The sequence below is a fragment of the Asterias amurensis genome, chromosome 2 (assembly GCF_032118995.1).
Source record: "Asterias amurensis chromosome 2, ASM3211899v1".
Taxonomy (NCBI): domain Eukaryota; kingdom Metazoa; phylum Echinodermata; class Asteroidea; order Forcipulatida; family Asteriidae; genus Asterias; species Asterias amurensis.
In genome coordinates this window covers 30,372,843-30,385,496 of record NC_092649.1, presented here as the reverse complement: position 1 = coordinate 30,385,496, position 12,654 = coordinate 30,372,843, and the positions used below count along the sequence as shown (strand labels likewise).

General features: G+C 37.3%; 1 protein-coding gene across 3 annotated transcripts in view; it reads right to left on the bottom strand.

Moving 5' to 3' along the window:
- Positions 1 to 12,654, bottom strand: part of LOC139933843 (protein MON2 homolog) — a 52,065-nt gene that overhangs the window by 25,098 nt on the left and 14,313 nt on the right. Inside the window, exons 1-12 of one of the 3 annotated variants that reach the window (XM_071928067.1) lie at positions 7,361 to 7,449; positions 5,830 to 5,955; positions 5,388 to 5,451; positions 4,807 to 4,934; positions 4,387 to 4,518; positions 3,951 to 4,080; positions 3,353 to 3,465; positions 2,461 to 2,586; positions 1,793 to 1,987; positions 1,557 to 1,681; positions 1,175 to 1,305; positions 351 to 498 (exon numbers count right to left, since the gene is read on the bottom strand). In XM_071928067.1, the coding sequence (XP_071784168.1) occupies positions 351 to 498; positions 1,175 to 1,305; positions 1,557 to 1,681; positions 1,793 to 1,987; positions 2,461 to 2,586; positions 3,353 to 3,465; positions 3,951 to 4,080; positions 4,387 to 4,518; positions 4,807 to 4,934; positions 5,388 to 5,451; positions 5,830 to 5,943 (1,406 nt within the window). In that variant the 5' untranslated portion in view covers positions 5,944 to 5,955; positions 7,361 to 7,449. Of the gene's footprint in view, positions 1 to 350; positions 499 to 1,174; positions 1,306 to 1,556; positions 1,682 to 1,792; positions 1,988 to 2,460; positions 2,587 to 3,352; positions 3,466 to 3,950; positions 4,081 to 4,386; positions 4,519 to 4,806; positions 4,935 to 5,387; positions 5,452 to 5,829; positions 5,956 to 7,360; positions 7,450 to 12,654 lie in introns of those variants that run through there. The other 2 variants (XM_071928068.1, XM_071928069.1) reach the window with 2 other exon arrangements.

The window sequence follows — 12,654 nt, the reverse complement described above, 5'->3', positions numbered from 1 at the left end:
CATTGTTGCATCACCTTGCAAACACTTATAATGTGCACACAAATGGGTCTTATAATTCCTCTGCCTATCTGTTCAAAATTGAATGAGTGCTTTGAGATGCTTGGCCAGTGTAATTAAGAATTGAATGTTAAATTTGCTGAATGTCTGTCTGAATCATGTATGTCTTTTCATTCATCACTTCCCCATACCTGAGGTTCTTATCAAATTTGACCCACTCTGTAAATAGAAAAGTTATTGGTTGCAAAATACTGTGAGTCAGGGTATTTATTGTCTGAAGAAAACAGAATTGCGCTTTTTAACAGGTTCCAGCATTTGAACATGTACGAGACACGCCTCTATAAATAACTTACAAGACTGGTTTGGAGTATGAAACGGGTAGAAGTGGTATCCAGACTCCTTTGTATGAGAATGCTGTATGTGGAGTTACACTGCTACCACCTAAATTATTGACAGCTTGCATGGAGGACGTACTTCCCATCTCTTTGCCCTGTTTATCAGCTTCAAAATCAAACACAATTTACCATTACTTTCTAATGCAAAAATAAAAACTCACAAGTGGTTTTTGAAAGAGTAAATTAAGTTTGCAATTAACCAATCATACAACCTACCAAAAATAATAATATCTAATAGTTCATCATATTTGAGGGAAAACAGCAAAGTTTAATGATTGTTTTATCAACAATCCTATGTATGTATTTTCAGTTTGCGGTAAAACCACAAGTATATCTACTTTGATGTGTAGATTTTGTTTGTACCACAAACTAAACATTTATTAATAACTCACCATGCAATGCATCAAAAACTATATAACTCGGTTCATTGTGTTAACTTATAGTATTTCAGTGAACAATATATCTCTGAACAATTTACAAAAGAATGATCGTTAAGGTCAATCTTTAACTCATGTGGTGATATGTAATGTTAATAACCATGTAGTAAGTGTCGTGACCCTGAAGGTCTTGGTCTCAGTCTCAAATCTTGACGTACCAATCTCATCTTGGATCTATTTATATTAACTATTTACTCAGTGTCGACACCTCAGGTCTCAGAAAAGGTTTCAAACAGTCGGGTCTCGGTCTTGTATTGAACCTTCATAATTACACGTATTTGCCCCGACTACTGTTTTGAACTTTTAGTCCCTACATGTATGACTAGAGTCGTACATAATACTTACATATAAGAGAGGATTGTCTCTCCACTACAGGGTTAACAAACAAGGATTGGATGAATGAGCCAAGAGCGTTGACGATATTAGCAAAGATCTTGGTTGAATGAGGCTTCATGTCATAACTCTGGCAAAAACACCTGCAAAAAACATAACAAATGCAAAACACTGTTTACTAATTACTCCACACACTTCCAGAGCCTTTTTTGAAACGATTCAACTACATGGGTTGTGTATGGCAATCAATCTCCAACGTAACTATAGTGATTTGTGTTGACCCTATCATATTGCAGGTTGGCATATTGCAGCTTGTAGTGCCAGTAAAGACACGAAGGCACTGCAAAGCTTGTCTTTCTACTGACTTAGTACTAAATGAGGGTTGATGACATACCTGAGTAGTTTAGCTTGAGAACAAAGCTTGTACATGACTTCTAATGCCAGGATGCGCTGCCACATACACTTATCACTCTCCATAAACTTGACAAGGAGAGACAGAAATATCTCACACTCTGTCACCTGTACACAGAAATAAAAACATATTATAGCAATAATAATATTAATAAATGTAAGATTGCACGCAGTGATCATCAGACATGGCGCTACAGGATGTCTTATAATGGTACTTACCAATAATGTGTAGTACTTGTTAATAAGCACTGAGACCACCCTAAGCAGTCTCATACTGATAGGGAACGAGGGTTTCTCAGGACTAGTAGGGGGTGAAGGAGCCACTATTCCCTGACGATGTTTAATACTGGGTGAGAAGAGTTTGATCACTAGAGGACACACACGCTCCTTCAAGAGGAAACTAAACTCCTTATGCTGAAAAGAATAAGATAACCCATTTATGTCAAGTCAATACATACTTAATCATAATAATAATAATGGCTTTTTAAAGGTATGCACCGCTGTTTGTAACAGTAGATATTGTTGATTTTTACTCCAAGCTTTCTTTAGTAAAAATCTTTAGAAAAGTACATTTAGCATCTTCCAGATCTATGGTTAGGCTAATTCAATGTCGATACTATGTTTACATACGTACAAAGTTGGCAAATGTTTACTTCGTCCTTTTGGTTTAGTACTTAGATGTAAAATCTTGCAGCTGCTTTGGTTTCTAAATGGTTTAGGGGATAGCACCAATAAAACTGGTCTGCCTGGCCTCATGCTAACAGAGAGTGCCCTTCAGGGTGCAGTCATTTGGAATGTATCAAACTCAATCAAAACCATGAGGGGGGTGTGTATATGGAGTGGTTGAGGACAAGCTCCGAGAGTAATGATCTGAATGAATTACTCACCCTTAGGAATATCTGTGGAAAGCTGTTCAGGACTGACTCTAGGAGTTCCAGACCAAATGTCCTTGTCATTTCAGTCATACCAGACAGCCAGTATGGATGGTCACCATTCAGGAGATAGCAAAGATCCTGTCAATACAGAAAACAGAACTCTGACATCACCAATAGAGCTTCATCTTTGAGGGCAAGACCAATTTCATTTTGCAATGGGCACTTCCATTTCTCTTTGGATTAGTGTTTTCAGACAGCTTTGCAAATATCACTTGGAAATCCTCACCACCGTGTTTACCTCCATCTAGCATTGCCAGATATGTCTTGTGGCAAGTATTCTGTTGAGTCCACTTTGGTTTTATATTCACTTGTTAGTGCTTCCTTGTAAACAAGTTCAACGGTGCATTGCTAAGTAACCTGCTTTCCAATGTGAATTTCCTCATGTTACTTTATTGTTGTTTATAGAAGTTGTTGTGTCACTATTATAATTATTTGGTTGGCATGATGTGAGCCTTTACATACATTGAGATTTCACAGGGATATATATTGCATACTGGATTATGGAAGTGTCATGCCAGTATTAGAAAGTAATGACTGTGGTACAGTGTGTGTACCTATTATATCAGAATGAATAATTCAGCATTGACTTATTATAGCAAACTTTGCCAAATTAAGTTCTTGTTTTGACCAAGAGCTTTTCAACTTGTCTGAAATACATTAGCTTTGATGCAAGCCCATTCAAGTTAAAGTCTGCTCTTTGATTTATGACATATCTAATGGTATTTAAATTAAAGTATTATCTTATCTACTAATTTTCACATGAAACAAATGACAAACACTGGACCATAAAACCAACTGATCAGGATTGAATTAAAAAACAAAAAGGTGTGTTTTTCTGTTTTACCTGAAAAAGTAAGTAAGCATCCGTAGCACATGGCCGGAGTGACTTGGGTGCTGCCTTACTGCTTGTACTGCTGGATTTCAACTTCTCCAAATCCACGTCAGATTCAGCTCCATCTGAGATGAGACAGAATGACAACATTAACCGTCCTACTATTGGTTCCATTCTCAAAGGAGTTGATTAATCACATTCAAACCATTTCACAGCACAGGTTGTGTTCGTTGGTACAACTGTGCACTGAACCAATTGGGTACATGGATTGTGTCGATGCAGGCACTAGATTTCATCATATTGCAGGCTGGCATAGTTTATCCATCACAGTGGATGATATGGGATTTGAGGCACTGCATAGTGAGGTATCACTATTTGGTTTGCGGTAACACCATGTGTCTATCTACTTGCTGGGTATATTATGTTCATTTGAGAACTTGTCTGCAGGTCCATTAGTGAACTCCCTGTTAAGCATACGTATTTGGGATTTGAGGCATTGCATGGTGAGGTATCAAAGTGTTTTGTGGTTTCACCATAGTCAGACAGTAGTTTAAGGTAGCAACTGCCTACCAAAGCAACACACATGGATTCAGAATTCATAAATCTTTACCTGCATTTGCATCGTCTTCAGCCAATACCCTCTCCATGACAATTGAGATCACTTGTTGTACTATGGCTGATGCTGTGTTACTTGTTGTATTGTCTTTTGAAAAGTGAAGTCGGAAACACACCACGATTGCCTGCAAAACAACAAGTCAGGTTTTATTGTAGTGATCCCTTACCAAGTACAGCTTTGATTATCTTTAATGGATGAATTTATTTGCATTGGGGATAAAGAATATTAAATTTGGTTTTACCCAAATACATCAATGTGCGTTAGCACTGAATACTCAGTACTTTCCTCAAGCTCTGTGGAAAAAAACACAGGCATATTACTTGGGTGGGATCCACAAAGAATCATTTGTCAGTTGGGCTAGAGAGTATACCGATGGGGAAAATACCATAAGGAAATCATAACAGAGCTATACAAACAATAGCGGACTCACCCTAGCAAGTGCAGGTCCCCTGACTATGGTGTTTGAGGTGAGGATGACTACAGCTGTTTGTAGGACTTTTAGATCCTCAATGCCTCCCTCCATTAGATTCCACAACATGTTAATCACATTGCTAGCAGCTCCCTGTAAAAGTCAGATTCATTCAATACACATACATTGTATACCAAATATTAAACTAGATGGATTATACTTTATACTTTATTACCCATACACTGATATGTGTTTAGCACTGTACTATCCGAGTTCTGTGAAAAATCCACAAGCAAATCACTTGGATGGGATTTGAACCCATGACCTTAACAACGCAGGAACGTACTGAGAATACAGTGCTTATTAACCATCGGTGTATAAGTAAAAACAAATTATATTCTTGATGCAAAACTAGCATGTATTAGATGGATGTATACTTACAACAGATAGCGCTTCATGAGTGATGAGCCTTTGAACCGAACCCAGACATAGCTGGACTATTTTGAGGTTCTTGGTGTCACATCCAAGTAGAAATGGTTGCAAGATCTCACCACTGCAAGCTACAAGTGCTGAAAAAACAATCAACAAATTGTCTTTGTAAAATTACACTGTACCAAAAATACTTTGGTCTAATTTAAAAAAATTGCCTTGGTAAAGAAAAAAACTTGCCCATGGGGTTAATTAGGAAATAGATTTAAGTGTAGGTCGTTTATATTAGAACTGTCTACATATTTATCTACTGCTGAAGAGTAGGTTAAAAATCAGTTCAAATAAGAACTTCAACTGTTGTTGTTTGTTGTATTGTTTTATTTTAATTTTATTAGGTTTATAAAATTTAGGAGAGTACCATGACCAAGTTATAACTTGCCCTACTTCTGCTGAGTAGTTTTAGATAATTTGGAACATTACTTAGTTCTGTTAATTAACTAATTGTCCTGCTGTATATTTACTACCTCAAAATACAACTCACGTGAAGAACTATGTGAAGGTAGCACCCCCTATGAATTACCAATCAAGCTTACCGGGCAAAATGTTTTTATTCCGTGCAGCGATGGTTCGAATCTTGAGTATTCCCGCTTCTGCAGCCTGTTTAAATCATAATAGAAATACCAATGAGTTTTGTGATATGTACAATAAGGCCCCTTGCATGTAGAGTGCAACGCCACCATGCACAATTTTCAGCCAATGCTAGGTCTTACTTTGACCTCAGCGAGGTTGGGCTTGTGCCAGGGGTCAATAAGTAGGTCATATAAGCCCCGCCCACTTGTTCTGCAATGCATTCATGGTTGTGATTGGTCAATGCTTAAAGGATGTAAGTCAACTTTCTATGACCTGCAACTTTCCTTTTAAAACTACATACTATATAAGTTATGGTAACTTTAGATCATTCTACCTTACACAAAAATGACTTTGAAGTGGATCTAAAACAATAAAATGATATTTCATAACACAAAACACACAAACCTCCTTCACAGGCGGAAATTTTCTTTTGCTTTCATTGGAGAGACCACGTAGATCGGTTTGAAGGTTCTCAACGAGACGTTTAGTCACGACTGTCTCTCCGGCTCGGCCTGCCATTGTTTAGATCTGCTGTGAAATTAATTCAATTAATAGGTTCAGGTTCAACAAATAGACTTGTCTCAATTTGTCACAGTAACATGTGTTGATTTACCTGTGTACAACATGATTCGATACTAAGTTCAACTTACCTTTTAACTGTAATGGAACAGTCTTATTTGCAAAATCATCTCAACTTTGAACTTTGACTATTAAAGTTCAACTTACCTTTAAACTTTAATGGAACAATCTATGGTCATACATTGCACAGCTCTTTTAAATCTTTTAGCAAAGGCTTTTTATAAAAAATGCCCACAGTAAAAAATCCTTTAGGCTGCCTAGGCAAGGAACAAATTTAATTAGTGTAATGTAGAACATTAGCAGAGGTTGGACTGCAAAATGACGGGATGGTTCAGTATTGAAGGCATTGGTAATTATTTGGGGATGCGGTGGGTAAAGGATTAGGAAATGTGAATTTCAGTATGTGCCACAAATTGAGAGTGCCATACTTGACATTTCAAAGCTATTGCCCAGTGGCAACACACTTGGATGAAACTCAGTATGGCATACTATGGAGGTAGAATAAGAACTCCATGGGCATACTGAACATGTATGAATGTTTACTTTGAAGTTATGATCATCTGAAAACCATAAGTTTGAATTATATTGTGTGTGAATAATTGTAAAATACAAGCATTTTGTAAACTAACGAGGAACAATGGATTCTATCCTAGCATAAACATTATCATAATTGTTCGTCATGAATGCATATATTATTTATTAATGCACTACACACAAGTCCTTTTGGCTTTGCCACATGATCATGATAGGCACATTGACAATCCATTTTTTTTATTTTATTGAAAACTATTATTTTATTAATAATTATTAATAATTATGTCCCCTGCCCCTATAAAGTGTTAAGTATCTCCCTTTTGAAGACAATATTGAACAGCAAACAAATAATTGAATTACTTGAATGATGATTTTGTTTAATTTTAGAAGCCAACTTTTGACTTGTTGTCATGTTTGATTGATCAAATCCTTAAAATCTATGCAACAAAACAAAAATCAACAACTTAAATTAGTTAAGTTATTTTTAATTAAGGGAAATCGTTCACACTGTGTTGCCAACGACTCCTTGATTTTTCCACAGACCGTTAAATGACTTTGATTTGAACACACTATGTGATTCAGTACCTAACTTGTCATCATGCTTACATTACATATCGTATCTTCAACTTAAAAAGTTCAAACTTTAAATTAAATGCAATATTGAATGTCGGTTTGCATTGCAGTCGCGCGCTGTTGTGTTTACAATTTTTACGATAAAAATGATCGGCAGTCATTTTTAATATTAAAAAAATACTCTTGAAGATCTCAGTTAAAATCGAAGGCATCAAACCGAAAAATAGCTTAAATCAGGGCCAAAATTTACCTTTAATTAAGAGTTACTATCATGCCCTTCCACCTTCCTCCCTCGTCATCACATAGGGGCGGCCATTTTTCTCACCAATTACCCAGAACACCGCGCGGTTTAAAGTCCATTTTAGTAAACTGGCCACAAGTCCCCCAGTCTTGCCGATGACATGACGCAGATAGCCTCAGCCTTATGGAGGACCGGGGGCGGGGGATAGACCTACGGTGCTAGTTTGTTGTTATATCGCCTCATTTCCTGGTCCCGTGGCTATGGCGCTGTGAGTTGTTGGGGAATGACTAAAAATACATGACCCCAATACCGTCACTAACCCAGGCCCGTAACCAGGGGGCGCCCCCCCCCCCCCCAAACTCCCACTAAAGTTCGTTCTCTTAACAAAAATCCACATCCGCCTATCCCCCCCCAAAAAATAATGGTTACGGGCCTGGACACCCATTCCCCCTACCCCAACAAAAAAAAAATCCTAGGCACGCCCCTTAGCTGCCGTTAAAGTGTGTTTAGAAGGATGCATGACAATCTCTTGTCCATTCTGAGCCCTTCTGATAATATACCCCCCCCCCCCGTCACAAACATGTGTAGTACCCTAGAGTTTACCCCCCCCCCCCCCCCCCAAGGGAAAAACCTTGTCGCTACATCAGACCCCCCCCCCCCCCCAGTTACTGTCCTTGGGAGCGCTAACATTGCCGTGCATGCATGGTTCAAGCTCAACCAGCGTACGTAAATAATCATTCAAATTACACTGAACTCCGCCCCCCCCCTTTCCTGGCAGACTCAGTAAACATCAACAACAAAACAAACAACCACAACCATCACACAGACGGCCTCGCTCCATTGACTGAGCACGAATTCTATCGGAGGTGTGCATCTATCGGTTGGGCCATCTAAGGACTCCAACTAAAGAAAGGCATTCAACTAAAATGAGAACAATACAACACTCACATTGATTTTCCAGTACAAACTGCAATGTATTATCTCCATATAACACTCAATACAAATACGTTTAAAAACATTTATTGAATTAGTCTACTGAAACGAAACTTCAATAAATACGAGTATATTACTGTAAAGCTATATTTATGCAGACCGAAATAAATAGTTTATAGAAATAACAACTATTTCAGATTGAAGTTAATTTTAGATTTTCTAATTTTAATTTCAAATTTGAAGTTTACCTGTTATTCGAAAAACAAATAAGTTGGTCTCAAGTGTTGTAAAGAACATTTATACTTTTAACATGGAGGTAGGCTTTTAACGTCCTACAACATTGGTTATGCTGGTCGGAACAAAAATACAACGTACGTGAGTTTCTTACAAAGTACATGTTTCTTGGTGCATTAACAAGTTCTTCTTTGTAAACCTTCTTTGCAACTTTTTTTTTTTTTTTTTTTTTGACAAAAGCTAACAAGAAAACATGATTTCAGACTTAAATCAAACTAAATAATTATTTATCACAGAAACGTCTACCCGAGGTTTCAAATCATAAACAAAGACTATCTATAGTATATTCTTCTCCACTACATATAGAGTAGTGTATGTTGTCATATACATGCCGTATAAGGCCTAAAGCTTTTGGCCCTCAGACATCAAAATCAATATCTGTGAAATCAATTGTGTAAGAATGTTGTTCATAATTATCAAAACTGGAATTGTCGAATTCATTTTCATATCCACATCAGTTAGTAAACATCATTCTTTATGTGTCATGAGGCAACGAACTTTTTTTTCAAGTGCCTAAACGACAGAATATTAAACAAACACTGAAAATCCCAAACGTGTTTTTAAGCAGCACAAAAATCTAACACTCGTAATATTATATTTTTCTATGAAATAACCATAAAACCACAAAATATAACGACCACTGACAGTCCGATAGGTGTCCAAAATGTATCTGTGCCTACATCCAAAACCACAACTGTGAACCCACTTGTCAAAATAATAACTCACATTTGAAATACAGTCAGTTGGAATAATATACTTAGGCTATTTATCCACATTGTTCTGAACCTTTTGTGTTAGTGAGCTATCGTTAAAAGAGGACATAATTATTTTATACTTCCACGATGTTGAAGTTATTTTGTTATTGAACCATACGGCTGTGCTTGGTACATGACTGGATTGGTTTTGCAAACGGAACAGCAGGGTCAAAACGCACATTACATTTTGCAGTGCGATTTATGAGGTCAGGGTTATGGATTATTTTTACGGGTTGAGGCAATATATAGCACAATATTATTGCTTTGTGCAAAGCGTGTCTTCAGATATAGTGATGGTATAGGATAATATTATTGACAATAATTTCAAGTTATGAACTTTAGCTTTGCATTAGATTACCATTGGGACCAATATGATATCATTGATGTACTTTAAATCGCCAGTGATATGTTTTTATACTATAAATACCATTGGAATTTTTAAAACGTATTTCAGTATAGCATAGCATCAAAAAACGTCAGTATTTCCAATTAGTGAACAGGTGCATTCAGTGGTCCATGAGTGCACCTGCCGTAGCCCGTATTTTGTCCAGTGATTTCCCCAAACATTGGTCAGCGAAGAAGACCTTGGTGTATAAGTCTAAGTTCTATCATCCCAGATCCCAGTGCGGCGAGTGGTAGTCTAGATGACGCAGATGACCCATTTTGTTTCTTGAAGATGTTTGGCTCCAGGCCAGGTATTCATTTCGTGATAATTCAAGGTGCTGTGTATTGTTGCTTGCAGTACTGGTTCATTGTGACCGATCGGTGACCCGTACTCTTGACCCATTTGAAGGTGGACGCAGTGATGATAATGAGGGTTAGTTTTGTTGTGACAGCCTGGGTTTCCGTCTCCAAATGAAGAGGTCTCATCCGAAGGCCGATTTTGATAGAGTTGGGTGAAACTAGGAAGATGTTTGGCGAACATTGTAGAACTACTTTGTAAGTCATAACTCTTGTAGAAGAAGCACACTTTAGATTACCCAAAAGAAAAAACGGCTCCATTGATGAAACATGTTGCCAATGAGTTTCTTGTCAAAGTAACTCCAGTTACTTCTTTGCCGTGACTTTCTTCTTTCCCTTGGTCTTGGGAACACTCTTTGTCACCTTCTTAATAGCAGCCGGTTTCTTGGCGACCTTTTTCTTGGTCACACCTCCCTTCTTGGCGATCTTGACTTTAGAAGCAGCAGGCTTCTTCTTGGAGGGAGTACTTCTACGCGGCATGATTCAAATCTGGTTCTTGTAAATCAAGAGAGAGAGAACGATGTGTTGTTCGAGCTGCAGTGCATCCAACGGTCAACTGTGTTTATGATTAGATTTTGATTGTGTCCCTGTATTAGAGGGGACGCTATACGCTAACGGACGCGTACACATCAACCGTGTATTGCTTTCTATTCACTCCATCGCCGAGGTCAATTATTGTTATGATCTGAAACCCATTCAAATCTGCCTTTGTTCGACATCCTTATTGGTCGATGGTTGCTATAGTGGTTTAGCGTCATATGCTTGTGGGAATTTCTCGACTATGTCCATCAAGGAATAGGCGGGAGATGATTCAACCGAAAAAGGCGCACAAAACACAAACAACAATAATATTGGTAAACATTTTCACACACGTCAAAACGGCTCAATTTGAAACCAGTAGGGCTACCGTTGATACCGTGTATGAATTAGGTAAATTGTAGCATGACGAAAGTGACTTCAACATAACAAGATCATTGTTTTTGCCGTTTTAAACAAAAAACAGACAATTAATTTGCATAATGTCACTGGACACTAGGTAAATACTCTAAAAACTTACCTGGTAAAGAGCAAAGCACATGCACAACAAATTAATGCAATAGGGGTTTTTTTCTTTCTTCTCTTGCAGCTTCAATGACCGAGTCAAAATTTTCACAGGTTTGTCATTTCTATGTACATTGTACATGTATGTTGGGAAGTGAGAATCCTCGTCTTTGACAAAATAATACCGTACCAAAGCGTATACAGTGCCTACGCTAACAAGATAGCCATTACAATTTTAATTTTCCAGTCAAACGGTTTAATTTTTTTACTTATAGCATCTTATTTTGAGAGTGGAAGCTCAGTTTGTATGTTTCAATATGTATGGTGGGCATGCATCCTAGAATCTTTGGAGTTTATTTTTGTATGGATCAAACCGTGAAGTTCAATCACAAACATTGGTTGTTATTAACCCAAGCTGTTGTGACCATCATTGCTCATCACTCATTAACTTTATTAATTATTGTAAACTAGTTACATGTCACAACATGTCTTGCCGACTAGGTATGTACTTGGACTCTCAATGTTTTATCATAGTGGGAGATTTTTCAAACAGTTTTTAATTAAAACTTCAATTTTCTAACGCCGCTTAGCCAACCGTTTCATATAATGAAAACAAGTGGTGAACAAAGGTTAGTTTTGTCATTGTAACCGGGCCATTGTGACTGATGTGACCATAGGTACGAACATGCAGTAATGTTCCTCGGCAGTATTCAGCTTTCAAAATTGAAACTGTTATAAGATTGTTTCTTGATATATAGTGCCCTTTTCAACGGTTTTGTAACCCGTGACTCCACATGTTTACAAAAGAGCAACCGAACATGGACTTCCTGCTGGGTGTATGGATAATGCATTGGCTGATTTTTGTATCAATTGTTGACAGTGTTCAGCCGTTATTGTATAACTCTTGAATAAGGAGTTGTGGAAATTATGACAAAAACTATATTTGGCCTTCTTGCCCTATATTTAATGACAACGATTATTTTAGCAGTCCATTTTTATAAAGTAAAACATAGTTGTTTGTATAGGTTTGAGCACATTCCGCCCGATGACGGTGTTTTATATTTAAATAAAACATAAAAACTAAATTCCGTTGTGGTAGGCCCACTGCACGCCACGGTTGTCATTGTTCTCTGATATAACCAATGTTTGGACGGTCTGCAGTTTGAATAATGTATTGTTTACAAGGATGTGTCCGTTGGTTGAGGCAGCAGGGGTGCCCTCGGACGCCCCCACCCCAATCAATACAAATTAAGTGCAACTTGTTTGCACTAGTTAAATCATCCGTTTCTTTAACCCAACTTTAAAAAAAAAAAAAAAAAAAAAAAAAAAAAAAAAACTTAAAGCATATCTCTTAAATTAGGCATTTGAGTCAATTAACGGTTTGATTTTGTTATATTTGTGAATACCTTTCGATGTTTTCTTAAATGTTGCATTTGTACTGTAGTCTATACCACATGTTCTAGATTTTCATTCAACTTGTGCTTACGTTTAATTTTATCGCCATGAGCACTCTTGCGTTTTATAAAGTTTTCATTATTA